Here is a 26,241-nt window from a genome sequence, read left to right as displayed (position 1 = left end):
CGCGCAGTGTCATGTATGTGGAAGCCAGTGAACAACTTGTAGTGTGATGATGCTTCACCTGAACCATCTCACCAGTTGACCTTTAACTTGGAATGGGAAAATGTTAATGGCGTTTCATCTCAGTATGCACATAGAGAAGGGGATCATCATCTTTTCCTTTAGTAGTATGGTAGCTTTGTTAAGTTCTCCGTTGCATTCTGAAAGTAAATGAGAGATTTGTTTTTCAGTAGATGGCCTACCAAATAACTTCAGAATTCATCCACTTCAAATAGACCAATGCGGTGACCCTCCTAACAATACCGACGGCTCAGATTATGCAAAGGCTGCTTCTTCAGTGCACGAGGCAAAGAAAGCAAGTACCATAGTGATTCGTGGTGCTTGCTTAACACTTACTGATCATGATAGAATCCGACAGTTTATACAAGAGTTTACATTCCGTGGCCTTTTGCCACACATAGAGAAAACAATTCGTCAGTTAAACGATCAGGTAAGACTTAAGTTTTTTTAGGTTATTAATCTTCAAATTAAGTCAATGAGTTTAAGACTATTAAAAGTTTGATTTGTATTTAAAGTTTTGTTTTGATTTTTGTTCTTTGATATACTATGAAAACTGACTGAAATTAATATCAGTGATGAAGTTCTCCTGAACCCTACCTAGATACACCAAGTTATTTTAATTTGGGATTTCTTTAGTTTATTGGACAGGTTATTTTTTTAAGATTTATTTATCAAATTTCATTTTATGTGTATAAATGTTTTGTCTGAATGTATGTATGTGTACCGTTTTCATACTTGGTGACCACAGAGGACAGAAGAGGTCATTGGAGCCCTAGAACTGGAGTAACAGACAGTTCTTAGCCACCATGTGAGTGCAGGCAACTGAACTTTAGTCCTTTTTAAAAGCAGCAAGTGCTCTTAACCAGCGAGCCATCTCTACAGCCAATATTTATATTGGGTACTAAACAAAATATGTACCAGTGTTTTGCCTACATATATGTATGTGTATTGCATGGGTGCCTAGTCCCTCTCCCCAGAACTGGAGAGACAGTTGATTGTGAGCAGCTATGTGGATGCTGAGCGCTGAACCCAGATTCTTCTCTGCAAGAACAACAAGTACTATGAGCAACTGAGCCATTTCTGCAGTCCCTAGATATTTTTATAATTAGTTTTAATGAAATATTTGATTACTCTATAAAGCTTAAAATTGTTTGGTTTGTAGAAAATAATTTTAAGCCTTTATATTTGTCAACATGTTAATTTTTTTTCTAGCTAATATCAAGGAAAGGTTTGAGTCGATCTCTGTTTTCTGCCACTAAGAAATGGTTTAGTGGTAGTAAAGTTCCAGAAAAGAGCATTAATGAGCTGAAGAATACATCTGGGTTGTTGTGAGTAAAATATCACTATATTTAACTCTACTGTGTTTAACTTTGTTTAGTGTTTGAATATAAAAACAGTGATTGTCTTTTTAGTTTATTTTCATACTGGTCAAAACTCAGATACTTAAGAAAGATACTCTTTAAATTCTGATTTAAAAAACTCTTACTGGACTTTTAAATTAATTTATTTTTTTATTTTATTTATTTTTATTTATTTATTTTTATTTTTATTTATTTATTTATTTATTTTTGGTTTTTCTTTTTTTTTTTTTTTTTTTTTTTTTTTTTTGGTTTTTCGAGACAGGGTTTCTCTGTGTAGCCTTGGCTGTCCTGGCACTCACTCTGTAGACCAGGCTGGCCTCGAACTCAGAAATCCGCCTGCCTCTGCCTCCCAAGTGCTGGGATTAAAGGTGTGCGCCACCACGCCCGGCTTTATTTTTTTATTTTTTGAGATGGAGTCTGAGTCTAAGCCCAGGCTAGCTTGGAACTTGTAATGATCTTACTTTAGCTCCCCATGTAGTGGTGTTACAGGTGTGAACTACTACCATTGGCTAAGAGGATATTTGAAAAGAAACTCTTCAGTCAAAGTCGCACAGGTTCTCTCTCACCATTGCTCTTAGTTGCTCACCCCGCTGAGACCCTTTTGCTGAAGACTCCACATGGTTTGATTACAGAGCATTGAGAAAGTGAACTGACCGGGACAGTTTCCTCCTTGGTGGTTAGCTTTCATGATGCTAGAAGGTGACATATAAACTACTGGGAAAAAGTCATCAGTGGTCTTACTTGGCAGAGGACGTTGGGTGTCACAGTGCCTACCTGCCAGGCCACATGTACTGGTACAGTAACAACGTGACAGTTACATGGGTAACCAATTGCTTTCAGGTTAGATTTGAGGCCTGCACAAGGAGTGAATTTATGTCTGATATGGTAAATTTGTCAACAGTCCATGGTTAGAGTGGTGAAAGCAAAAACAAACAAAACTCAAATAATTCACAGTGTCATTTTATTTTGTACCTATTTACTTAAGTAGATGGAGTTGGATTAGTTGGATTGGATATTCAGTACTAGTTTTGGTACATACTTTTTTTCCCTGTAACTATCTTCAGACACATCAGATGAGGGGGTCGTGAGCCACCATGTGGTTGCTGGGAATCGAACTCAGGACCTCTGGAAGACCAGTCAGGGTTAACCATTGAGCCATCTCTCCAGCCCCTGGTACATGTTTTTTAAGGCACCATCTTGTTGAACTGTCCATTTGTTCTTCAGCTTTGGTGCTCTCTTGCTTCAGGCTTCGAAGCACTGGTGCAGCAGTCACCATACTGGGCTACTTGGTCTACTGTTCTAAAACAAAGAACAAGTTTAGCAAATTTTGTTTCTTACAAAATCTTGCTTTAATGGAAGATGGCTAGTCTATTTGGATTAAAAAAAATTTTTTTTCGGAGTTGTAAGCTCCAGTATTAACTATTTATTTAAAACTTGTCCATGGGACAAATGCTTATCTGCAGTTGAGAAGTTTCCAGGACTATAAGATAAACATATTTATTAACTTTTGACTTCAAGTAGTTTTGAAAATTGATAATCTTTTTTGAAGATAGGATTTAAAAATAGATAAAATTCATGTTCTGGGTAGTTGAACAACTTCCTCTGTATTTTATATGTGATGGGGTGAGGCTACAAATCATAAATTATTTCTCTATGTTGTAGGTATCCGCCAGAAGCACCTGAGCTTCAGATCAGGAAGATGGCTGACTTGTGCTTTTTGGTGCAACATTATGATTTGGCTTACAGTTGTTATCACACTGCAAAGAAGGATTTTCTTAACGATCAAGCAATGCTTTATGCAGCAGGTGCCTTGGTTGGTACTGTTTGTTTGTTTGTTTGTTTGTTTGTTTTGTGATGCTGGGAGTCAAGCCCAGGTCTCCTTGCTCGCTGAGCTATATCCCTAAGCCTTTGAAGCATTTTTAAAAATTAAAATTGACAGTTAACACTTCAGTGCATATGGGCTTCCTCTCCAGAGAAGTGTCTCCCTTCTCTTCCTCTTTGTACATTTCTGGGCCCAGAGCAGGTTTTACTTCCCCCTCATCCTCTCAGAAGCTCCTCTTTATCTCAGCCCTGTCAGGAGGAGACCAGGCTAGCCTCAGACTTATAGGGATTAGCCTGCCTCCACCTCCCAAATGCTGGGATTAAAGGTGTGGGCCATCACACCCTGCGAAGTCCAGAATTTTAAGTCAAACAATTATGATTTTGAGTATACATTAAACTGCAATTTATACATATGTGCTCTGAGACCTCCAGTATTTGACTCAATATGAGAATGTTTCTCCTGTTTTTCCCCTTTAGGAAATGGCAGCAGTGTCAGCCTTTCTTCAGCCAGGAGCTCCTAGGCCATACCCTGCTCATTACATGGACACAGCAATTCAGACATACAGGGATATCTGCAAGTAGGTGGCTATAGTATTATATTTTGCCCATTTTGAGACTGATTTGGTATTTATAAGTAGTTGTTTGCTTTTCATGCCTTAGGTTCTCAAATGAAGTTGATTTAGAGACAAGCTGAAGAGAAAATAGTACTTCTCAGTTCTTAGCTGGGCTGTATTTGTGGATATATGTGGTAAAGTTCTGTATTACATTGGGGAACATCTTTGTGACATTTATTTTACCTTCAGAAATCAGCCATTTTGAATTTTTTGTTGTTAATTAGGCAGAAACAGAAAGAAGTAATCCAGCCTTAGAGAAAATGAGTAGTAGTGAGTGCTGTTAGAACTCTTACAAAGAAGGAGACTAGCAGCCAGGCCAGGTGCACTTAGCATAGGCTCTGCTTATTCAATAGGTAGATGTTTGTGCAGTGTGCCTAGGTTCTAGAGCTGCCACAGAGACAGTTCTAGAATTTTGAGTTACAGGAATATGTTTTCTCTCTAGGTTTGCTGGTAAAGGCCAGTGGGAAAGTATACTTGAGTTGAAAGTATGGAAAGTATTAGGGGATAGATTTAGAAAGGCTTGGAGATAAATTTATGTTAGGAGCCTTAACTGTCAATTCTTCCTAAGCGGAAGTTAAAGACGTAGGTTGTAGTGAATGAAAATTGCTACATATTTGAGTAGATCGTCATCATTATTTCTCTGTGTAGGGTTTCTCTGTGTAGCCCTGGCTGTCCTGGAACTCTGTAGACCAGACTGGCCTTGAACTCAGAAATCTGGGTGCTTCTGCCTCCCAAGTTCTGGTATTAAATAAAGGCGTGTACCACCACTGCCCGCTTCATCAGACTTCTTTTTAATGGTGCTAGATTGAACCCAGAACTTTGCCAACTGAGTTACATGCCTAGCTCCCTGATGTTTCTGTTGTAGAATGGATTCATTAGAAGATAGAGATAGAAAAATCTTTTTGATCTCTCTATTGTTCATATAGTGGTAATAGTAAAAGCAGTGCTTAAAATGAAACACCATAGGGCTGGCAAGATACTGGTAGGTAGAGATAGTTAGTGTCAAATCTGACAACTTGAGTTGATCCCTGGGACCCACATAACAGAAGAGAGAATTGACTCCTAAAAGTTGTCCTGACTTCTACATGAATGCTGTAATGAAAGTGCATTTGTGCCTCCACATGGGAATATACACAAATAAATATAAAAATATAATACGAATAAAAATGTAATAATTTGTTAAAAATCAACAGTTTATAGAATTTAGGAACCAAGCCATATATGACTTGACTATATGTGTCATAAATATTAGAGGTTTATCTTTGTGTTCACTAAGGAAGATTTAGGTATTCAGGAACACCTGTTTGAAAATATAATTTATGGAACGTATGACATCATCAAAGCATTTGTTTGTTTTAGGGAATGTGGGTCTTATGTAATTCAGGCTGGATTAAATTTGCTATGTAGCCAAGAGTGATCGTAAGTTCCCGATCCTCTGTTTCCATTTCTGGAGTTCTAGACTCAAATGTGTAAGTGTACTTTTTCTTTTAAAAGACAGGGTCTCACTATGTATCCCAGGCTGTCCTGAAACTCACCATGTAGACCAAGTTGATCTACTCACAGATGCACCTACCTCTGCCTTCCATATTCTGGTGTGTGGTATTATGTCCAAACTACGATACTTGTTGAGAGTATACCATCCCCCACCCCCAACATTTTTAATTTTTTTATGTGTGTTTATGTGGATATGGACATCCAACATATGCATATGGAAGTCAAAGACAACTTGGTGAGAGTTTGTTCTTTCCTTCCAAGATTATAGGTGCATACCACTAAAAATGTGCAGCCTTGCATTATGGTTCTTACTTTAAAATTGTCTGATGATAAGACATGTTAGGCTGGGCCTGTAGCTTATCACTTGCCAGGCTCCCAGTTTGATCCCTAGCACCTCTAAAAGGAATAAGGATATGAGCATTACATTTTTTAAAAATTAGGTAGAAAACGACAGACTTCTCTTCCTAAGTCTTGATCGTTTTATTGAATTTGAGAACATTGACAGAGAGGGAGCAAATTGGAAGCTACCAGAAGAAGATGAGGAAAGGATAGCCTTGCCTTTTGAGTTAGGGTCCAAAAGAGCAGGCAGGTTCAGTTGTGGATGTTGACAAGCAGCTGTATGAGTGTGGAGCTAGGCGGGTATAGGATAAGTTCTTAGAGAAAGAGAGACTCTTCTATTGGAGCAAGCATGCATAGGACTTTGTTGTATATCCAAAAAAGGGCTAGAAAGAAGAAAAGGGAGCAGGCAGCCGCAAGACAGACTTCTTGCTCAGAATCTGCCAGTGGACTGTGACTGCACTGTAACGTCTGTGCTAAAGAATTACTATGATGCTGATTATTTTTCCATGTTTGTTTTTGTTTAGGAATATGGTGTTGGCTGAAAGATGCGTGTTGCTTAGTGCTGAAATTTTAAAAAGTCAAAGCAAGTACTCAGAGGCTGCAGCTCTTCTAATACGATTGACAAGTGAGGTACTGGACTGTGTAGTGCTTGATTTCATTAGTTTGTAACGAGGTGCTGTTTAAGATATAAAATAAGGAGAGGCTTTCTCAGGATTTAAGCACTGCTAGTTAATTGTTAACTTCATTTTAAAGTTTTGGGTTTTCTGTTTTTGTTTTCTTTGGGGGGGGGTGCTCTATTTTTATTTATTTATTTTCCTTAATTTTTTGGTGGTAGGAGGAACTTGAGACAGTTTTTGTAGTTTATGCATCTGAGTACTGAGGACTTCAGTCATGAGTACCACACTCAGCTACTATGTCTTCTATAGTTTGAATCTATTTATTGAAAATTATGTTTCAAATTTTATTTAATATATGTTTATGAGTATTTTGCCAACGTGAATGTATGTCTGTGCTTCATATGTGTGCTTGTTGCACTCAGAGGTCAGTAGGTGTCAGATCTCCTGAAGCTGGAGTTAGTGGATGGTTGTGTGGGTGCTGGAAACTGAGCACTGGGTCTTTGCAAGGGCAGCCAGTGCTCTTAACTACTGAGCAATCTTTACAGCCCTAATTGAGTTTATTTTGTTTCTATTGTCTCAGTCTACCTTTCATTATTAACTAACAATGACTGTGTATATGGCATCTTGTTTGATATACGTTCTATGCTGTGTACAACTAAGGCTTGCATATGTTTCAATTTAATATAAAATTAGTGCTTAAAAATGCTAGAGTGGTGAGGTGGTGAGTGGGTGGAAGAACACCCTTATAGAGGCAAAGGGGAGAGGGGATGGGATGGGGGGATTGTGGAGGGAAAACCGGGAAGGGGGATATCATTTGAAATGTAAACAAATAAAATGATTAATAGAACACAACACACACACACAAATCACCAAAAAAAAAAAAAAAAAAAAATCATTGCGAGTGTTTAGTCTCTGCCTTACCTTATAACCATTTAAGGAAAACCAGTAAGTTTTAAAAATGCATCCAAACTAGCCATACTAGTCTACTTTGGATGAACCCGAGGCATCTTAATATAACATGTCAAAAAAATTAAAACTTTTTACTCAATACTTTTGTGTCACGTTATCGACAGTTCGCTCTCCTTGCTCAGGATGAAGAGGTTTGCAGTGCTTGAGGTACTTCTGTGTTCATCCGTCCTGTCATGGGATGGACTAGATGTTGGTAATGGGCTGGGTATAATTCTTAATCCTCTGACACATACTTTGATTCCTATCTCAAAGGTCTCTGAAAGCCCACTACTGTCTTTTTAATTTGGCACTACTATTGTTGTGTGTGGTAAATAGTGCCACTCCCTAGTGACTTACACATTCAGATAGGAGTCTGTGGTGGCTGCTCATATTCAGACCACCACATCGAGTCAGACAGGAGCTATTTGGTCATACTGAATAAGGCTTCTTGAAGTGTATTCCTACTCTCCTTCAAAAGCAAGTCTGATCCCGACTTTGAGTGCTATGTTGTGTTTTTCAACCTAGGGTTATCAGTGAGTATACAAAGACTTTCTTTTCTTTTTTTTTTTTTTTTTTGATTTTTCGAGACAGGGTTTTTCTGTGTAGCCCTAGCTGTCCTGGCACTCACTTTGTATACCAGGCTGGCCTTGAACTCAGAAATCTGCCTGCCTCTGCCTCCCGAGTGCTGGGATTAAAGGCGTGCACCACCACGCCTGGCTTATACAAAGACTTTCTGATCCAGGAATTTTTTTTTTTTTTTAACCTTGCTCATATGTATTTCTCTTTCTACCCCCATATATAAATACAATTTCCTTAGACCACTGTATTATAACCTTTTTACTTTTTTTTTTTTTTTTAACTTTCTCAAATCTATATGATTTGTCATTTTTGGCTTTAGGGCATGCATGGGTAGGAACAGATTCTAGTAACTTTTTCCCAAAATTATGAATTTGCAGTGATCTTCCCTCTCTATCCCACCTTCTTTGTCCCTCCTTGTGTTTGAGATTGAATTCAGGGCCTCACATATGCCAGGCAAGTTCTGTCCTACTAAACTACATATCCAACCTCCTATTTAAGTGTATTTTTTATTGTATATATTTTTGTGTTTGGCATGTGTATGGAGGTCAGAGGGCAAGCTTGTAGAGTCATTCATTCAACCTTTAAGTGGGTTCTGGGGATTAAACTCAGGTTATCAGGCTTTGGTGTTTTTATTTTTGAAGTGATGTCACCAAACTCCTATTTGCAATAACTTGATGGTAAAGATTTGAGAGTCATAGTATGTTTGAAGCCAGTAGTCTGCCTAATTTTGTTTCAGCTTATTTAATTCATGATGTGAACTTAAGATCTTTCTTGAATCACTTAGTCCTATGGGGCTAAATTTGAGAATGCTGAGTTTATTTTGTGAGTTTTATTGAGTTATTGGAAAACCTTTACAGATTTTTAGAAAACATCCTTTAGGTTATCCAGGATTAATACCTATACGAGTTTTCCTGTTTAATGAAAGTGAACAAGCAGGGGCCTAGCAAACACAGAAGTGGATGCTCACAGTCAGCTATTGGATGGATCACAGGGCCCCCAATGGAGGAGCTAGAGAAAGTACCCAAGGAGCTAAAGAGATCTGTAACCCTATAGTTGGAACAACATGATGAACTAACTAGTACCCCAGAGCTCTTGACTCTAGCTGCATATGTATCAAAAGATGGCCTAGTCGGCCATCAGTGGAAAGAGAGGCCCATTTATATGCTCCAGTACAGGGGAACGCCAGGGCCGAAAAGTGGGAGTGGGTGGGAAGGGGAGTGGGGGGGAGGGTATGGGGGACTTTTGGGATAGCATTGGAAATGTAATTGAGGAAAATACGTAATAAAAAAAATTAAAAAAAAAAGAAAGTGAGCGAGAGAGAGAGAGAGACAGAGACAGAGACAGAGACAGAGACAGAGACAGAGACAGAGAGAGGTGTATATGTTCACAGAGGCCAGAATTTTTGGATTCCCCTAGAGCTTGAGTTATAGGCAGTTGTGAACTTCCCGACATGGGTGCTGGGAACATACTAGGGTTCTCTGTAAGAGGTCTTAACTGCTGAACCATCTCTCTAGCTCCAGAAACCAGACTTTTTTTTTTTTTTTCATTTTTCTCATTTAATTTATTTATTTTACATTCCAATATCAGCCACCCCTTTCCTCCCAGTAACTCCTCACTCAGATCCTTCCCCGATCTTCCACTTCTCTGAGAAGAGGGACCCCTTCCCCCAGGTATCACCCCTGCTGGCTCACCAAGTCACTGCAGGACTAGCACATCCTCTCCCACTGAAGCCAGACAAGGTAACCTACTTAGGGATGCCAGATCCGTAGGCAGACAACAGGTTCAGGGACAGCCTCCACTCCAGTTACTGTTGGACCTGCATGAAGATCAAGCTGCACTTCTGCTACATATGCTAAGGGGTGAGGGGTCTGGGTCTGGCCCATGCTCACTCTTTGGTAAATGTTTCAATCTCTGAGAAACCCCAGGGATCCAGGTTAGTTGCCTCTGTTGGTCTTCTTGTGGAGTCCCTGCCCTCTTTGGGTTCCTCAATCTTTCTCCCAACTCTTTCACAAGACTCCCCAAGTTCCATCTAATGTTTGGCTGTGGGTCTCTGCATGGGTGGAGCCTCTCGAAGAACGGTTATGCTAAGCTCCTATCTGCAAGCATAACAGAGCATCATTAATAGCATCACAGGTTGGTTCTTGTCCATGGGGGTGGGTCTCAATTTAGGTTGGTTGGCCATTTCCTCTTGTCTCTACTTAATATTTGTCTCTGTATATCTTGTATGCAGTACACTTTTTGAGTCAAGTTTGTGGGTGGGGGCTAGAGAGATGGCTCATTGGTTAAGAGCACAGCCACATGGTGGCTCACAACCATCTGTAATGGGATCTGATACCCTCTTCTGGTGTGTCTGAAGACAGCTAATATATATATATATATATATATAATAAATTTTTTAAAAGCTGGGCAGTGGTGGCACATGCCTTTAATCCCAGCACTTGGGAGACAGTGACAGGCGGATTTCTGAGTTCGAGGCTAGCCTGGTCTACAGAATGAGTTCCAGAACAGCCAGGGCTACACAGAGAAACCCTGTCTTAAAAACACCACACACACACACACACACATACAAACCACAAAAAAAAATCTTAAAAAAAAAGTTTGTGAGTGGGTTGCTGTCCTCATGCCTCCACTGAGAGTCCTGCCTAGGTACAGGAGGTGGCCACTTCAGGATTCATACTAGGAGTCTACTATCCTTTGATGAGAATATTTATTTGTAGTATTTTTTGGCAGCAATTTGTCTGCAATGATTAGAATTTGAGATTACATAATTTTCATTAATTTCTTGTCTTCCAGAAATTTATGTAATAGAAATATCTGAGTAATTACTGAGGTTCTCTTTCTCTTTCTCTTTCTCTTTCTCTTTCTCTTTCTCTTTCTCTTTCTCTTTCTCTTTCTCTTTCTCTTTCTCTTTCTCTTTCTCTTTCTCTTTTTCTCTTTCTCTTTTCCTCTTCCTCCTCCTCCTCCTCCTTCTTCTTCTTGTCTTTTTCTTTTCTTTTTTTCTTTTTTCTTTTAAATGACTAAGTATACTAGCATGCAAGAGACAAGGTGGGAGGGCTTTGGGCTTGAGTCAGCCAGGGATGTGTAGAATTCTAGATCAGCCTTAAGTTACAGTGGTGGAACACTTGCCTAGGTTCAGTTCCCAGTAACATAGAGACATGCACACAGAAATTATAAATACACTTATTGCATCTTTTTATAGTAGCAAAAAACCAACATGTGATTAATTGGTGACTATAACTTAATAAAGTTTTTGCATATTAGAACATATATAAAAAAGCAAGAGATTGAGTATACTACCACTTGTATATAAAAATGTACATGTTTGTTTGTTTTCATATATGCATGTTAGTCACATAAGCACTCATGTATATGGAAAGAAAAACTGAAAAGGCAGCACCAAACTGGAAACACTGGAAACAGTCCTCTGCAAATGAATAGCTTGGCTTGGCAAAGAAACTTGCTTTTTAAAAGCAAATAAATAAATTAATTAATAAATTAATAAATATTTATGAGGGCATGGAAGTATGTCTCTAAGACTTTAAGACTGTTACAAAGATAGTTTATAATAGTGGTCTGTTTGATGTAAGTAATTTGTTGAAATAATTGCATTTAAAAGTCAATGTTTTCTGTTTTCAACTTTCCCTGGGGAAAATAATGGCAGCAGAACACATGGAAGGGCCTGGTAAGTTCAGCTTGAGGCTGAGGACCTAGAGAAAGTTGGGGAAAAGTTGTTGATTCTTAATCAGCACACTTCATCACTTTCTCCCTTCTCTCTGAAGCAATGGCTTACCAGGAGGGGAGGCAGAGAGGATAAGTGGTTACAGCTCCTGGGCGGGCAGGGCCAGGAAGGTGGGAACTGCTTGCCGTCCTCCTGCCCTGATTTACAAAGAGCCTGTGAAGAAATTGAAGGTTCCTTTAAGCAAATGTTCTTTAAAAAGTCATAAATCAGCCTGCATCATAGTCTACATAATCTAACCTGTATTCTTTGGGGAGAGGTGTACATTAAATATGCTACAGTCACCAGATAATATCCAGGTTGAAACTAAGTTGATAGAATTATTTTTATGTTTTGTGTTTTTGAGTTCATCTTTAGTTAGTATGTCTGTATTCAACTCTCAGTTTTATTCTGCTGCCCACTTTCAATTGTTCTGAGGGACTGCAGTTCTTCAGAGATTTACTACATAATGCACATCATAGTTGGCCATTTGGATTTTATTAAAAGGAACAAAAAAGGTCATTTTTTGTGAGGGAAGGCTTTTAAAATAAGTTGTGTGCTGCTTGGAGGAAGAATTGAGATTAGTTTTCACTTTCATCTCTGCCTTCTTCTGTTCTAAGGGACATATTGGCTGTATATCATATGCTAGGAAAGAAAAGCCCTTTTGCTTTCACTTTTGGTGCTAACTGTTTTTTCTTTTGTACATCCACAGGATTCTGATCTCCGAAGTGCCCTTCTTTTGGAACAGGCTGCACATTGCTTCATAAACATGAAGAGTCCCATGGTTAGAAAATACGCATTTCATATGATCCTGGCAGGCCACCGTTTCAGTAAAGCAGGGCAGGTAAGCACATTGTCTTTAAAAGGTTGTTGTATCCGGAAAGATACTCAGCAGTTAAGAGCTGTTCCAGAGAACCCGAGCTGGGATCCCAGCACCCACACTGAGTTCTTCACATCTGCCTGTAACTCTCAACTGCAGGGGTCTGACACCCTTTCCTGGACTACCAGGGTGCCTGCACTTGCCTAGGAACACAAACCCACATGTGTATACATGATTACAAGTAAAACCAAATCTTTTTAAAGGTTTTTTTGTTTTCATTTTCATCATTTATTTGTATATTCCTCTTTTTTTTTAAGATTGATTTATTTATTTCATGTATGTGAATACACTGTCACTATCTTCAGACACACCAGAAGGATCCCTATTACAGATGGTTGTGAGCCACCATGTGGCTGCTGGGAATTGAACTCAGGACCTCTGGAAGAGCAGTCAGTGCTCGTAACTGCTGAGCTATCTCTCCAGCCCCGTATTCCTCTTTTTATTTAATTTTTTTAGGAAAATGTATGGGCATTGATGTTTCGCTTGTATATATATCTGTGTGAGGATGTCAGATCCTGGAGTTACAGACAGTGGTGAGCTGTTGTGCAGTTGCTGGGAATTGAACCCAGGTCATCTGGAATGGCAGTCAGTATCCTTAACCACTCAGCCATCTCTCCATATTACCCCCTGCCCCCTTATTTTTGGTTTTTCAAGACAGGATTTCTCTGTGTAGCCCTGGCTATCCTGGAACTCACTTTGTAGACCAGGCTGGCTTCTAATTTACAGAGATCCACCTGCCTCTGCCTCCCAAGTGGTGGGATTCTTTTTTTTTGTTTTTTTTTTTTAAAGATTTATTTATTATTATACACTGTAGCTTTCTTTAGACACACCGGAGGAGGGCATCAGATCTCATTGTGAGTGGTTGTGAGCCACCATGTGGTTGCTGGGATTTGAACTCAGGACCTTCGGAAGAGCAGTCAGTGCTCTTACCGGCTGAGCCATCTCTCCAGCCCAAGTGGTGGGATTCTTGTCACACTTTTTTATGTTTGTTTGTTTGTTTCTGTATGTGTTCTCAGGTGTGTGTGCATGCAAGTGTGCACGTGTGTGCTCGTTTTTGTGTATGCTCATGTGTGAAGTGAGATTAATTACAGTCATGGTTGTCTTCCTTCTACAAAGTGACTCCGAATCAAACTCTGGTTGTTGGGCTTGCTGGCAAGCCTTTACCTTCTGAGAACTCTTGCTTGCTCTTACCTACTTGCCAACTTTTTATGATTTAACTCTAAAAGTTGAAATAAATTTTGCTTTCAGATAATATATTGGTAAAAAAAAAAAGATGAGATTTGGGGTTAGATATATACAGGCTTAAATGTTGATATATAAAGTTTGAATTTGGTTACGTGACTTTCCTGTGACTCAGGTTTTCCTTCATTGTGATTAGTGTTGTGTGTGTGAGGTCACGTGGTACTGTGGTATTGTATGCCTGGGATCAGAGGCAACTCTTTGGAGTCAGTTTTCTCTGTCACCTCATGGGGCTCAGGGATGCACTCAGACCATTAGGCCTGCATGCATGTCTCTCTTCCTGAGTCACCTCACTGGCCCCTCTGTCTCTCTAGTATAGGAGCCCACATCCTATAGGTTTATACCCCTATATTCAGGATGAGTCTTCCCCCGCCTCAGTTAAATCTTTCTGGACTCTCTCATGACACTCTCAGAGATGTGTTTCCACAGTGAGTCAAAATCCAGTCAGATTGGTACTGACAATCAACTTTTACACCTCACCTGTTCACAGAAAGAATTTGAAATAAATAAAGCCAAATTGAGCAATGAATATTTTTCTTAGAAGCTGATCTCAGAGAAATAAGGGGCAGGTGTCAGAACAGACAAACACATGCACACTCATACTGTAGATGACTGAGGAGACCTAACCTATGGTTCTACATAGAGTTGTGTGATGGTGAAATCATCCTAATTTTAGCTTCATTTTCTTTATCACATTCTCTTTTAGTGGATGAGCCAGTTTCTTGTTTATATTTGTGTATGTCTCTGCATGTGTTTGTGCTTATTTTCTTCCAGTTCAAGGCATATTTAAACTATAATACGTTTCATTTATTTTCTTACAGAAAAAGCATGCTTTGCGCTGCTATTGTCAAGCCATGCAAGTTTACAAAGGAAAGGGCTGGTCTCTAGCAGAGGATCACATCAACTTCACCATTGGGCGCCAGTCCTATACTCTGAGGCAGCTGGACAATGCTGTTTCTGCTTTTAGACACATTTTAATCAATGAAAGCAAACAGTCTGCTGCTCAGCAAGGAGCCTTCCTCAGAGAATATCTTTATGTTTATAAGGTAAATACTTCTCTCTAGGAATAAACATTTAAACTGTTTTTTAGTTATTATTTTCAGGAAAAAAAAAACATGCTTACTACTGGCCTGAGAATATAATAAAATGGCTTTATTGCAGAGTATGTAACTACCTGTCATAAAAAAGTTGTAGAAAGTTTCTTGGTTATAGATCTGTACTCCATGACCCTTACACAATTTTTAAAAGAGAATTTTAATATTCCAGTAAACATTGTTTTGTAGCTTTTCTTTTTCTTTTTAAAAAATATGTTTTTAATTAAAATAGAATTATATTATTTTCCTCCTTTTTTTTTTTTAAAGATTTATTTATTTATTATATGTAAGTTCACTGTAGCTATCTTCAGACACTCCAGAAGAGGGTGCCAGATCTTGTTACAGATGGTTGTGAGCCACCATGTGGTTGCTGGGATTTGAACTCTGGACCTTCGGAAGAGCAGTCGGGTGCTCTTACCCACTGAGCCATCTCACCAGCCCCCATCCTCCTTTCTTTTGAATTCCTCCCATACCCCCTCCTCTCAAATTGATACTCTTTTTTTGATTGATTATTTTTTAAATTTAAATTTATTTACTTATTTAATCATTTGGGTGTTTTGCTTATGTGTCTGTGTGTTACCTGATACCTGATATTTACAGAGGCCATAAGAGGTGTTGAATTCCCTGGGACTGAAGATACAGATAGTTGTGAGCCAGCAGTGCTGGGAATTAAACTGTAGTGCTCTGGAAGAGCAGCCAGTGCTCTTTGCTACTGAGTTTTCTTTCCAGCCTCTTTCTTCCTTTTGAAATAGAGCTCAGTCTTTATCTAGGCTGACCTCAGGCTCTTCATCTCCTGCCTTGGTTTCCCACCTATGGTACTACACGTGTACAACAGCCACACATGCCTTTAATTTGAAACTGTTTTTGGAGTCTTTACAAGAAATACTTTAAGATTTCTAGATTTGTTGACTATTTATTTATTTTTTTTATTTATGAGGCAGGGTCTTGTAGCCCAGGATGGCCTAGAATTAATTCATTGTGTATCTGAGAATGTAGACATGCTGGGCCTACTTTATTCCATCTTTAGAGGATTGCACTGATTTCACAAAGAAATGGTTCCTCCTGCCATCCTTAGATGGATGTGCTCCTTTCTCTTCCTGATAACAGATGAGGTGTGGGTTTATTGCAAGTGTTATCTGTAATGTAGGTAGATAGAACCATAAACCATTGCTGAATAGGAAACTTAAGATGTTTAAACCCTCCCCTTCAACACTTGTGAAAGGTTGAATATTTTAATCTTCCTATCAGGAATAACTTCTTTTAGACTACTTTAAAATCAGACCAGTTAAAATTTGGCAGGTAGAATGCTATATGTCAAAAAGAAACAGAATTCAGTAAAGTACCATTTGAGAGTTTAAAATGCAACGAAACAAAGGTCCTTCCTCGCAGTCGAATGCTCTCCTGGAAGGTGCTAGGCAGCCTCTGCCTGCTAGGCAGCCTCTGCCTGCCACTGGGCTATCTCCTCAGCCCTCTTACTTTGCCCTTTGACGTAGGGTCTTGCCGAGTTGCTCAGGCTGTCTGTGAACTTGACCCGAGGCTAAGACTCCTGAGTAGCTGGAGTTACTTGTAGGTCTGTACCACCAAGCCTGGCTAGCAAGGTTCTCTAGAGGTAGAGTAAATGATGTCTAAAGCTCTCAGTTGTAAATTTTTAAAGCTGGTATATAAACAAGTACTGTTTGTCTAAATTTTCTTGCATAACATTTTGATACCTTGTGAATTAAAAATTAGGAAACATGAAAAAAAAATGTAGTTTTCTTAAAAACTATTTTTTCCTTCTTTTGTATTTCTCCCAGAATGTAAATCAGCTGTCACCAGATGGCCCTTTACCACAGCTTCCCTTACCATACATTAACAGTTCAGCAACACGAGTTTTCTTTGGCCATGACAGACGACCAGCAGATGGTTAGTAAACTTTTACTTGGTCTAGTTACCTAATTACCTAATGACTATTTCTTGAAGTGTTCTTTGTCCAGTTAGAAATTATAGCCACTCCTTTATTGTTTTTCTTTCTAGTCCAAAAAGTAAAAATAATAAACCCAAAAGGTTGTGATTCCTTGGATCAACTTTTCTCACATAAGCAGTACTTATTACCGTTCACTTGGCAAGCATAGTTAATGTTTGTTATAGACTACATCCAGTGCATATAAACACCCTTAAATACAACATTCATTCCCTTTGTGAAATTACTGAGTTTAGTTTGTGTAAAATCATATTGTAATAAATGTGTATAAAAGTTAGCTTTTAGTTGATTTTTTTTTTCTGTTCTGCTACAAGGTCCCCAAGCTAGGTAGAACTGTGTGTAGACCTTGCTGTCCCTGAACTTGGAACAAGCCTTCTTTCTGCCTTTGTCTCTCAAGTGTGGGTTATAGTTTCGAGCCACCACACCCAGCTAGGTTAACTTTTTTATTATAAAAACATATAGAGAAGCAGCATGCACAGTTTACCTCTCTACTTGTAAGATTTTATTTTTAAGGTTAAAAAAATGTAGACAGAGTTCCTTGTAGTCCATACTACAAACTTTGTACCTTAAGTGGCTTTAAGCCAATCCTCTTGCCTCCTTCTCCCAAATGCTGGAACCTGGTCATATGTCATCATGCTTAATTTTGTGTGGTTCTGGGTACTGAATTTAGGACTTTGTAGTGCTGGGTAAGCACCCTCCAACATAGCTACATCACTACTCCCTTTTAAATAAATACAGTCTTTACCTCAGAGGTGAGGCCTGCAGAGGTCTTCACTCTTTGGATGTGTTAGTTCTTGATGAGTGGTGAGCTGCACGTTTTCATCATAGATGTTTTCAGCTCAAGATGTTTCTCTCTCAAATCAGAATTAACTTTATGCCACCACTGGTCTGCTTCTCTTCCCAGGCATGTTGCACACCAGGCTGGACTAGCAGTAGTGAAGCTTAAGCCGAGTGGGTGGGTTAGGCAAGATCTTGGTTGGCAGTAGTGTGGCAGAAACAGCCTTCTCCAGAGATGGTTTTCAGTGAAATGCAGAGAAGAGGCTCTCTTTATTGGGAGGAACAAGGGCTATGTAAACCTTGGAGAGTGGGTAGGAGTTTTCAGGGTGAGTGTACATCATTAGCTGGGGTATTCTGGGAAAGCATCATTTTCGTGAAGATACATTCCAGGTGCTTGCTGAACATATCCTTATAAGGTGAGAGAAGTTTAACCTGTAACCTGGCCACCTGGCTATGTGACTACCTCAGAGTGGCACAGGTGGGGGTCATAAGGCTACTTGCTCTGGAGCGTGCAAGCCAAGAGCACTGAGGAAGCAGCCCTACTCCTGCTGGTCTCAACCTCACGACTGGCTCCCAGTCACACTGTCTTCCAGCCTCACAACTTTACATCATGATTGTTTTTAATAGCCAGAAAACTTCGATGTATTTACATAATTTACATATGCTACAGGGCCTGAATGAACAGTTTCTACATGTTTGCTTTAGATAATGGAACATAATGTTGAGTGAAAACAATCATTTTCGGCTTAAATTTGAAATATAGAAACCAATTCTATGCATTGTTTATGTGCATACTTCTAATAAAATTTACAAGAAATATGCGGATATGCCCGAAAGTGCTAAGATTCAAGTACCAGGAGAAGTGAAGTCATTGGAGGTGATGGGAATGTTAGGATTGGAGGGAGTGTGGAGAGGCCCTTGATGTTGGCTAAAATGTTCTTTCTGTTAAAAAAAAAATCAGGATCATGAAATGAAAACTAACATTAAAATTTTTTGAGATATGGATTTGATTTGATGGCTCAAGAGGCATTAATGGTACTTGGTGCAATCAATGCTTGGCAACCTGAGTTCAGACCCAAGAAGCCACATCGTGGGAGTGGAGAACTGATGCCCAAAAGTTGTCCTCTGACCTCCACGTTTGTGCCAAGCATACACTCCCTAACACAAATAAGTAGATAAATAGAAAAATAAAGTAACTTAATGAAAAGCTCTAAGATAATAAACAATGGGACTGGAGAGACAGCTCAGTGGTTAAAAGCATGGGGCTGCTCTTCCAGAGGACATGAGTTCAATTCATAGTAGCTCATAAACTTCTGTAATTCCAGGTCCTAAAGCCTTCTTGTTGCCCTGGATACCAGGTGTGTAAATGGTACACAAACATGCAGACAAAGTACCCATAGACATATAAAATAAATAAATTTAAATTAAAAAACAAAAACAAGCAGTGGTAGTACAGGCTGTTAGTCCCAGCATCCTGGAGGAAGAAGCAGGTAGACCTCTCTTTGAGGCCAGCCTACTGAGGAAGTTCCAGGACAACCAGTGTACCCTACGCAGAGAACCCTGTCTTGAAAAACCAGAATAAATAAGGAATGAAGATACAAGCCAAGAGTGGTGGCTCATACCTTTAACCCCAGCACTTTGGAGGTAGAGACAGGAAGATGAGTTTCGTGTCATCCTTAAGTTAATTACCTAGTTTAAGTCTAGCTTGAGATTCTGATACCAAAAACAAAATTTTCATCTATAAGTAATGTTTTATGCAACCTCGGTATGTTGACATATTTTATGTAAAAATTATAGAAGTTAGGCAAAATAACATTATTTCTGAGTTGAGAAGAAAAAAGTATCAGTACTAGGAGCAAAATTTCAATTAGGCTAGAACTAGCAAGTAGATATTTTGTTGATCAGTGTAGTGTGTTAGCCTACTGTTTCTTGTATTTTAATACTAATTAATTTGGGATCCTCAAGACTAGCTATCCCAAAGAGTCTATATACATAAGATACTGAGTGGCCCTGTCTCTAGTTAATTGTGATTGGTAAATAAAGATGCCAACAGCCAGTAGTTGGGCAGAGGAAACATAGGTGGGGTTGAGGTTTTGCAGGCTTGGGGCAGAGAGGACCACTAGGAAGGAAAGAGGAAGAAGAAGCTGCCATGGCACAAAGGAAGAACTTGCAAGAAGGAAAAAAGGAGAAGCCACCCATGGGTTAGCTAAGCCATAAAAGCATGACCCTGAGGGCTGCACAGTTGGAGCTAGGAGCAGTCCAGATGGAACATAAGTTATCGATAGGAAATGGATTCTAACAACGTGGAGGGTAGGCAGCTGCTGCCCAGCTACTGTGCTGCTTAAGACTTACTAAAAATATATAGGCTGTGAATGTGTCTTTCATCCAAGAACTCAATGATCAAGGCAGGGGTAGAATCCCCAGTCTGGGATTTTTTTTTTTGTTTTGTTTTTTTGTTTTTTGTTTTTCGAGACAGGATTTCTCTGTATAACCCTGGCTGTCCTGGAACTCACTTTGTAGACCAGGCTGGCCTCGAACTCAGAAATCCACCTGCCTCTGCCTCCCAAGTGCTAGGATTAAAGGCATGTGCCACCACGCCCGGCTCTGGGAGTTTTTAGTGATTTTTTTTTTTTTTTTTTTACTACAGATCAGAAAATTAGAAATCCTGCAAGAGTGCATCCTCTATATTTATTTGGCTATGTCTGGATCTTCTTTGAAATGTGTTTTATGTGAGGCAGAAGTTCATGTGTATTTAAATGTGAAGTTTGTTTTCTTTTCCTTTTTGTTTTAAGGTGAAAAGCAAGCGGCTACTCATATAAGTCTTGATCAAGAATATGACTCTGAGTCATCCCAGCAGTGGCGAGAACTTGAGGAACATGTTGTGGCTGTGGCTAATAAAGGAGTAATTCCATCTAGTTTCTATCCTACACAGTATTGTTTGAACAGTTACTCCGATAACTCCAGATTTCCACTTGCAGTTGTAGAAGGTGATATAATTGAACTTAAAAAATTATGTATAGGAATGTTTTGCTTGCGTGTATGTATGTGCACCATATGCAAACCTTGTTCCCTGGAAGGCAGAAAAGGATGATGGATATCCTGAAATTGGATTTAGAGATGGTTGGGAGCTTCCCTGTGGGTTCTCTATAAGACCAGCAAGTGATTTTACCATTGAGCCATCCTTCCAGCCCAATACTTGAATACTTGTGGCTTTTTGTTTTACTTAAAGCAAATTCAAGATAACTTATGAAATGCCATATTAATGGGAGGCCCTGGGCATGAAGACAACTTACTATGTACTGAGCTGCATTTATAAGCAAATAGTGGGGATCTAATATTTGTCTATATGTAACATTGTAACATGGTGCTGAAGTACCAAGAGAATGACATTAGGACATCTAAGTCACTCCCAAAACTGAGTTCTGTATGTGACAAAAGATAGTCTAGGCAAACCAAAAAAAAACCCACAAAAGGTATGTTGAGAGGTAGTGTTGGGTTTGTGAAACTTATTAAATGTAGCCCTTTTCTTTTGTAGAGCCAATTACTGTGGAAGTGGCTTTTAGAAACCCTTTAAAAGTTCCGCTTTTGCTGTCTGATTTGTCATTACTCTGGAAGTTTCAGCCTAAAGATGCCAGTGGGAAAGACATTGAAAAAGTGAAAGAACGAGTAAGTTATTGCAGGTATCACGATGCGCCTGACTTCCGGTGCTACCAACTTAGTTCACCTTAGGTATAAACCTAAGGTATAACCTGTGCTTATTCTTGAAATGTAAGAGTACAGAAAAACATGAACTAAAAACACTTTCTGCTGTTTAGAAAACCGCAGTTCCATTTGCCTGTGTGTCTTTACATTGATTTTTTTTCATTTGTATGCTTTTTGCTCAGGTTCTGGATTTCCTTCCACTATTCATGTTGCTTTGTTCATTTATGTTGCTTAGTATGTGTTCTCTAGTATTAGAATACTTAACACTTTATTTGCATAACATGTTTTATGGGTTATTCATAGACTGTTTCACTGTCACTGTTGGGTTGAGGGTTTCCATGTTTACTATCACAATAATTCTATGGTGAATTTTTAGATTTAAATTGTGGTAGAAATTTGGGTCAAATCTATGGCCTCTTCTCTGTTAGGCAAGCCATGTATTTTGTGGTATTTTTGTGTGTAGTTTTTAAGTAATTATTTTGACCGTTATTAGCTCTGAACACTTCACTTCTCTTCCGGTCTTGTCCTCTTGATGACTGCATCTTAAATAGATCACTTATCTGCTTTAGATAAATCAGGCTGAACAAAATGAAACATACACATCAGATGCCTTCCATAGTTTTCTCTACTGTGGGTGTGGAAAACATATACACAACATCTGGAGGTGCTAACTTCAGTTGATGTTTGTAAATTTGGCCAGTAAAATGTTAATAATTTGTTATTTTATTCATCAGTATATTTATTTAAAAAATACATAATTTGTTCTCTAGGTTACAGGTGAACCTGAAATGATTGGAACTGAAGTTATTTCAGAATTCTTAATTAACAGTGAAGAATCTAAAGTGGTAATTGTTTTAATCATTTTCTGTCTTTTGCCTTTCTAAGCTTGTAAACTGAAAACAGAGTGTAAAAGATGAGCTTAATTTCTGTAGCTATGGCATATTTTAGCTTTTTGTTTGTTTTGTTTTGTTTCTGTTTTTGGAGATAGGGTTTCTCTGTGTAGCCCTGACTGTCTTAGACTCATTTTGTAGACCAGGCTGGCCTTGAACTCACAGAAATTGATCTGCTTCTGCCTCCAGAGTGCTGAGAATAAAGGTCTGTACCACTACTCCTGGCTTATTCTAGCTTTATTAAGTCTGAAGTTTGTAAGATTAGAAACCTAGAATTGGTCAAAAGAAATCTATAGGAAAGTTGTAGTTTGTCTTTGATTAAGTCCCTGGAGAAGCGGGGGCAAACTTTTCACCATTTCTTGGTGTTAGCATGGCAAAAGTACAGGCACTTAGGTGTACAGAATTCTTTGTTTTTTGAAAGAGGCTCACTGTATATCTTTGCCTGGTCTGGAACTCACTCTGTAGACCAGACTGGCCTTGAACTCACAGAGCTTGCTTGCCTTTCTTCTTGAGTGCTGGGATTAAAAGTATGTGCCACCACGTCCAGCCCAGACGTTTATTTTTTTAATTAAAAGTATTCCTTTAGGGCTGGCATTTATTTAGTGTGTGCAACACCTCATGTTTGAGTCCCAATACTATAAAAGAAAAAAAATCCTATTTTTGAGGATCAAGACATCATTTTTGATTTGTTTTTTGCCTGGTTTGGTGGTGCACACCTTTAGTTCTGGAACTCAGAGGCAGGTAGGTCCCTATGAGTTTGAGACCAGCCTAGTCTACATAGCAAGTATCAGACTAGCCAAAGCTACATAGTAAGACTCTAGCTCAATAGCAAAACAACCAAAAAGGAAAAGGAAAAGAAAGTGAAAAAAAGAAAAGAAAAAAAAAAAAAGCCAAAACAGTTACTGAATTTATAGATCTTCTTTTAAGAAAGATGTTTTTCCATACTTAACCTGACAGGGATACACCATGACTAAGAAAGTGATCTTTCCAGGCCAAGACTCTTCCATTGCACTTGGGATTTGCTGACCTAAAATATACTGTCACTAAATGGGAGAAATGCCACTGAAGAGTCTGTTATAAAATTTGAAAAAAAAAAAAGGAAGGAAGGAAGGAAAGGAAAAAGAGAGAAAGAAAGAGAGAGAGAGAGAAAGAAACTTTTCCATAAGAAAAAAAATGTCATTTTAAAAGTTTAGATCATGAGTTAATTTTGCAACATTCAACAATTGAGGTACTGTGGTATTAAGGTCCTATGAAAACATAATAAGAATGACTTCAATATCTCCATAGGCAAGACTGAAGCTCTTCCCCCACCACACAGGGGAGCTGCACATTCTGGGAGTTGTGTATAGTCTTGGCACTATTCAGGGCTCCGTGACAGTAGATGGCATTGGTGCTCTTCCTGGATGTCACACAGGTAAAGCTATAGCATTGCTAAACAGTTAGAAAAGTAACACGCACGCCATCCCATAGAATACCAGAACCAAATGAGGTTTTTTCCTAACTAGGTCTAATGTGCCTTTCAAGCATATCCATCCAGCCTTCTGACATTGCCCATGTTATGTTGTCATCCACAGAGTTCTAGTTTGAGAACCGTAGTCAAGTTACAAAAAATTATCACCAAGAAAAAAAAGTCTCATAATATATTATGTAAGCATATGATTTTATGTTGGGCTGTAGGTTGGGCTGTTATATAATGGCATCTAAGCATGTGTAAGCATATGTGATTTAGATTATTCTACCTTCTGGCATAGGTTCAAAAGTAAGAGATTTTATTCCCTTACTGTTAATATTTTTGTTACTGTTCTCAATTTAGTAAATTCTAACTAAATCAATTTTATTTGTTGAAATATCTGCTGCCAATACAAAACCACCTTAGTATATTTTGTTTTCAATACTTCCTTTCTATAAAGCAACATACAAAAGGCACTGTTTTCTCATTGGATGTTAAATAGTCAAAGCTACCTGTGGCAGGACACACCTATAATTCCAGCCACTTGGGAGGCTAAGACAGGAGAGTTGCAAAAATAGCCTGCACAGTTTAGCTAGAAACTGTCACAAAATAAAAGTAATAAAATTTGGTGTGTTTTTGTGCCTCATTGATAGGGCTCTTGGCTAGCATGACATCGCAGGTCCAGTCTCCACTAAAGACAAAACCCAAACACAACAGGAACAGAAGTCACTTGAAATATTAAAAGAGCAGTTAGTTTTAAGTTAATATTCTTGGGTCCCTAAATAGTATTATATACAAATTTTGAAGAAAACTATAAAGATACATGTACTTTATTTAACATGGCTTGGTGGGTGTTTGTTTGTTTGTTTGTTTGTTTTAACATAGAGAACTCTACAAGATCCTAATATTACCTTATAATTAATATATAGTCTGAGGTTAGGTTGCAAAGATGCTGAGAAGGGAGTTTGCAAGAAAATGCTGTAGTTCCCAGAGTTAGTAGATAGATCTTAAAACAAATTAAAACTGAGACTGGAGAGATGGCTCCGCAGTTAAGAGCACTGACTGCTCTTCCAGAGGTCCTAAGTTCAATTCCCAGCAGCCACGTAGTCACTCACAACCATCTGTAATGGGATCTGATGCCCATCTGGTGTGTCTGAAGACAGCTACAGTGCACTCATATATATAAAATAAACAAACAAATCTTAAAAAAAAAACCAAAAACTAAAATTGACTGGCATTGCTGTGTGTGAACTTTACATTCATAAAAGCTGACTGCTAACAGTAGGTCTGTCCTGGATACCCTCTGACCTTTGCACTTGGAACTAACATTTCCATTTGGATGTAAGAGAGACTTCAATAGAAAGAATGAATCAATAGGAACAAAAGAACTGCAAACACAAGTGCAAAATATTTGAATATGGTCTTCTGAGCTTTAGTACTGTATTTTTGCTCCCTGTTTTGATAATTGTTAGACAGGTCATTTGGAAGTAGTCTTGCAATTATGTTTTTAAAGCAGTGTGAGTGTGTATTGAGAATTGTTTTACTTTCTTTTCTCACTGGTACTTAACTCTTAATTGAATACCACAGAATTATGGTAGTCTATAAAATATAGCTAAGAATTAGAGAGCTAAAACAGATATATTAGAGGTTATAATTTATGACCTTCAGTTAACATTAAACTAAGTCCCATCATATAAACAGGGTTTTCATGACACATTATGTAGATTCTTCTCATTCAGAATGTTCATAGGGCCACTACATTATATACCTAATCTGGACCTTTGCAGTCAAAGGCCCTGAGTAGCCTTCAGGAAGATGGCTCAAGCACTTACCCTAGCCCTTACATGCCTGTGAGTACTTTATGAAGCCTTTGATGAAACCCCACATAGATACTGAAGAAGTTAAAAGAAAACTATCTGTATTATAATTTTCATTGTTCAGCCTTTTGAGATGTGAGTTATACGTAATCAGATTAGTGCCATATTTGATATGAATCAAAGTTAAAAGCTGACTGGCATTATGTATTAATTTAATATTTTCTCAAGGCTAATATCCACATTCAGTCCAAAAAAGTTGTTCTTGGGTCTTTTTTGTGAATAAGGATTATGGTTTATAAGATGCTGGTTTTAAAGACTTCTGTTCAATGATAAGTAGCTTTTAGGTAACACTAGTAAATCCAAGGCAGTGAGACATTGAATAGCATACCATAGATGATATTAAACATGGAATTAAAGTAGACTTACTACTTTGATTATGTGTGTTACTCAGCAATTGCTTGGAATTTTTCTGGTACTTATGAAAACCTATAGTATGTATATAGTCAAGTTAACTTAAATCTTCAAACCTATCATATCATTTTAGGGTATTGATTTTTTTTTAATTGCAGGAAAACATTCTCTGAGTATGTCAGTACGAGGGAGACAGGATTTAGAAATTCAAGGCCCTCGACTTAACAATACAAAGGAAGAGAAGACGTCTGTAAAGTACGGTCCTGACCGACGTTTAGATCCTATAGTCACAGAGGAGATGCCGCTGCTGGAGGTATCACACTTCTTTCCATGTCAGGGCCAAACAATTACAGAGCCAGATGATGTTTCACAGAATGTAATTTTAGGCTGAGGTTGTTGATACTACATTTGCTCTTGATAACATCTTGGTAGTGGTGGTGGTTGTGGTGGTGGTAGCAGTGGTAGTGGTAGTTTCT

The 26,241-nt window shown here is 38.6% G+C and overlaps 1 protein-coding gene across 5 annotated transcripts in view; it reads left to right on the top strand.

The window, feature by feature from the left end:
• Positions 1 to 26,241, top strand: part of Trappc8 (trafficking protein particle complex subunit 8) — an 82,645-nt gene that overhangs the window by 31,188 nt on the left and 25,216 nt on the right. For 2 of the 5 annotated variants that reach the window (XM_029471852.2, XM_021150457.3), the window contains exons 7-19: positions 273 to 487; positions 1,270 to 1,385; positions 3,081 to 3,231; positions 3,717 to 3,817; positions 6,211 to 6,316; positions 12,258 to 12,389; positions 14,486 to 14,710; positions 16,552 to 16,660; positions 20,288 to 20,482; positions 21,031 to 21,161; positions 21,968 to 22,042; positions 23,375 to 23,501; positions 25,924 to 26,078. In XM_029471852.2, the coding sequence (XP_029327712.1) occupies positions 273 to 487; positions 1,270 to 1,385; positions 3,081 to 3,231; positions 3,717 to 3,817; positions 6,211 to 6,316; positions 12,258 to 12,389; positions 14,486 to 14,710; positions 16,552 to 16,660; positions 20,288 to 20,482; positions 21,031 to 21,161; positions 21,968 to 22,042; positions 23,375 to 23,501; positions 25,924 to 26,078 (1,838 nt within the window). Of the gene's footprint in view, positions 1 to 227; positions 488 to 1,269; positions 1,386 to 3,080; positions 3,232 to 3,716; positions 3,818 to 6,210; positions 6,317 to 12,257; positions 12,390 to 14,485; positions 14,711 to 16,551; positions 16,661 to 20,287; positions 20,483 to 21,030; positions 21,162 to 21,967; positions 22,043 to 23,374; positions 23,502 to 25,923; positions 26,079 to 26,241 lie in introns of all 5 variants that reach the window. The other 3 variants (XM_021150458.3, XM_021150454.3, XM_021150455.3) reach the window with 2 other exon arrangements.

Source organism: Mus caroli, unplaced genomic scaffold (assembly GCF_978045245.1).
Source record: "Mus caroli unplaced genomic scaffold, Mus_caroli_1 scaffold_19, whole genome shotgun sequence".
NCBI lineage: Eukaryota > Metazoa > Chordata > Mammalia > Rodentia > Muridae > Mus > Mus caroli.
This window is presented reverse-complemented; position numbering and strand designations above follow the sequence as displayed.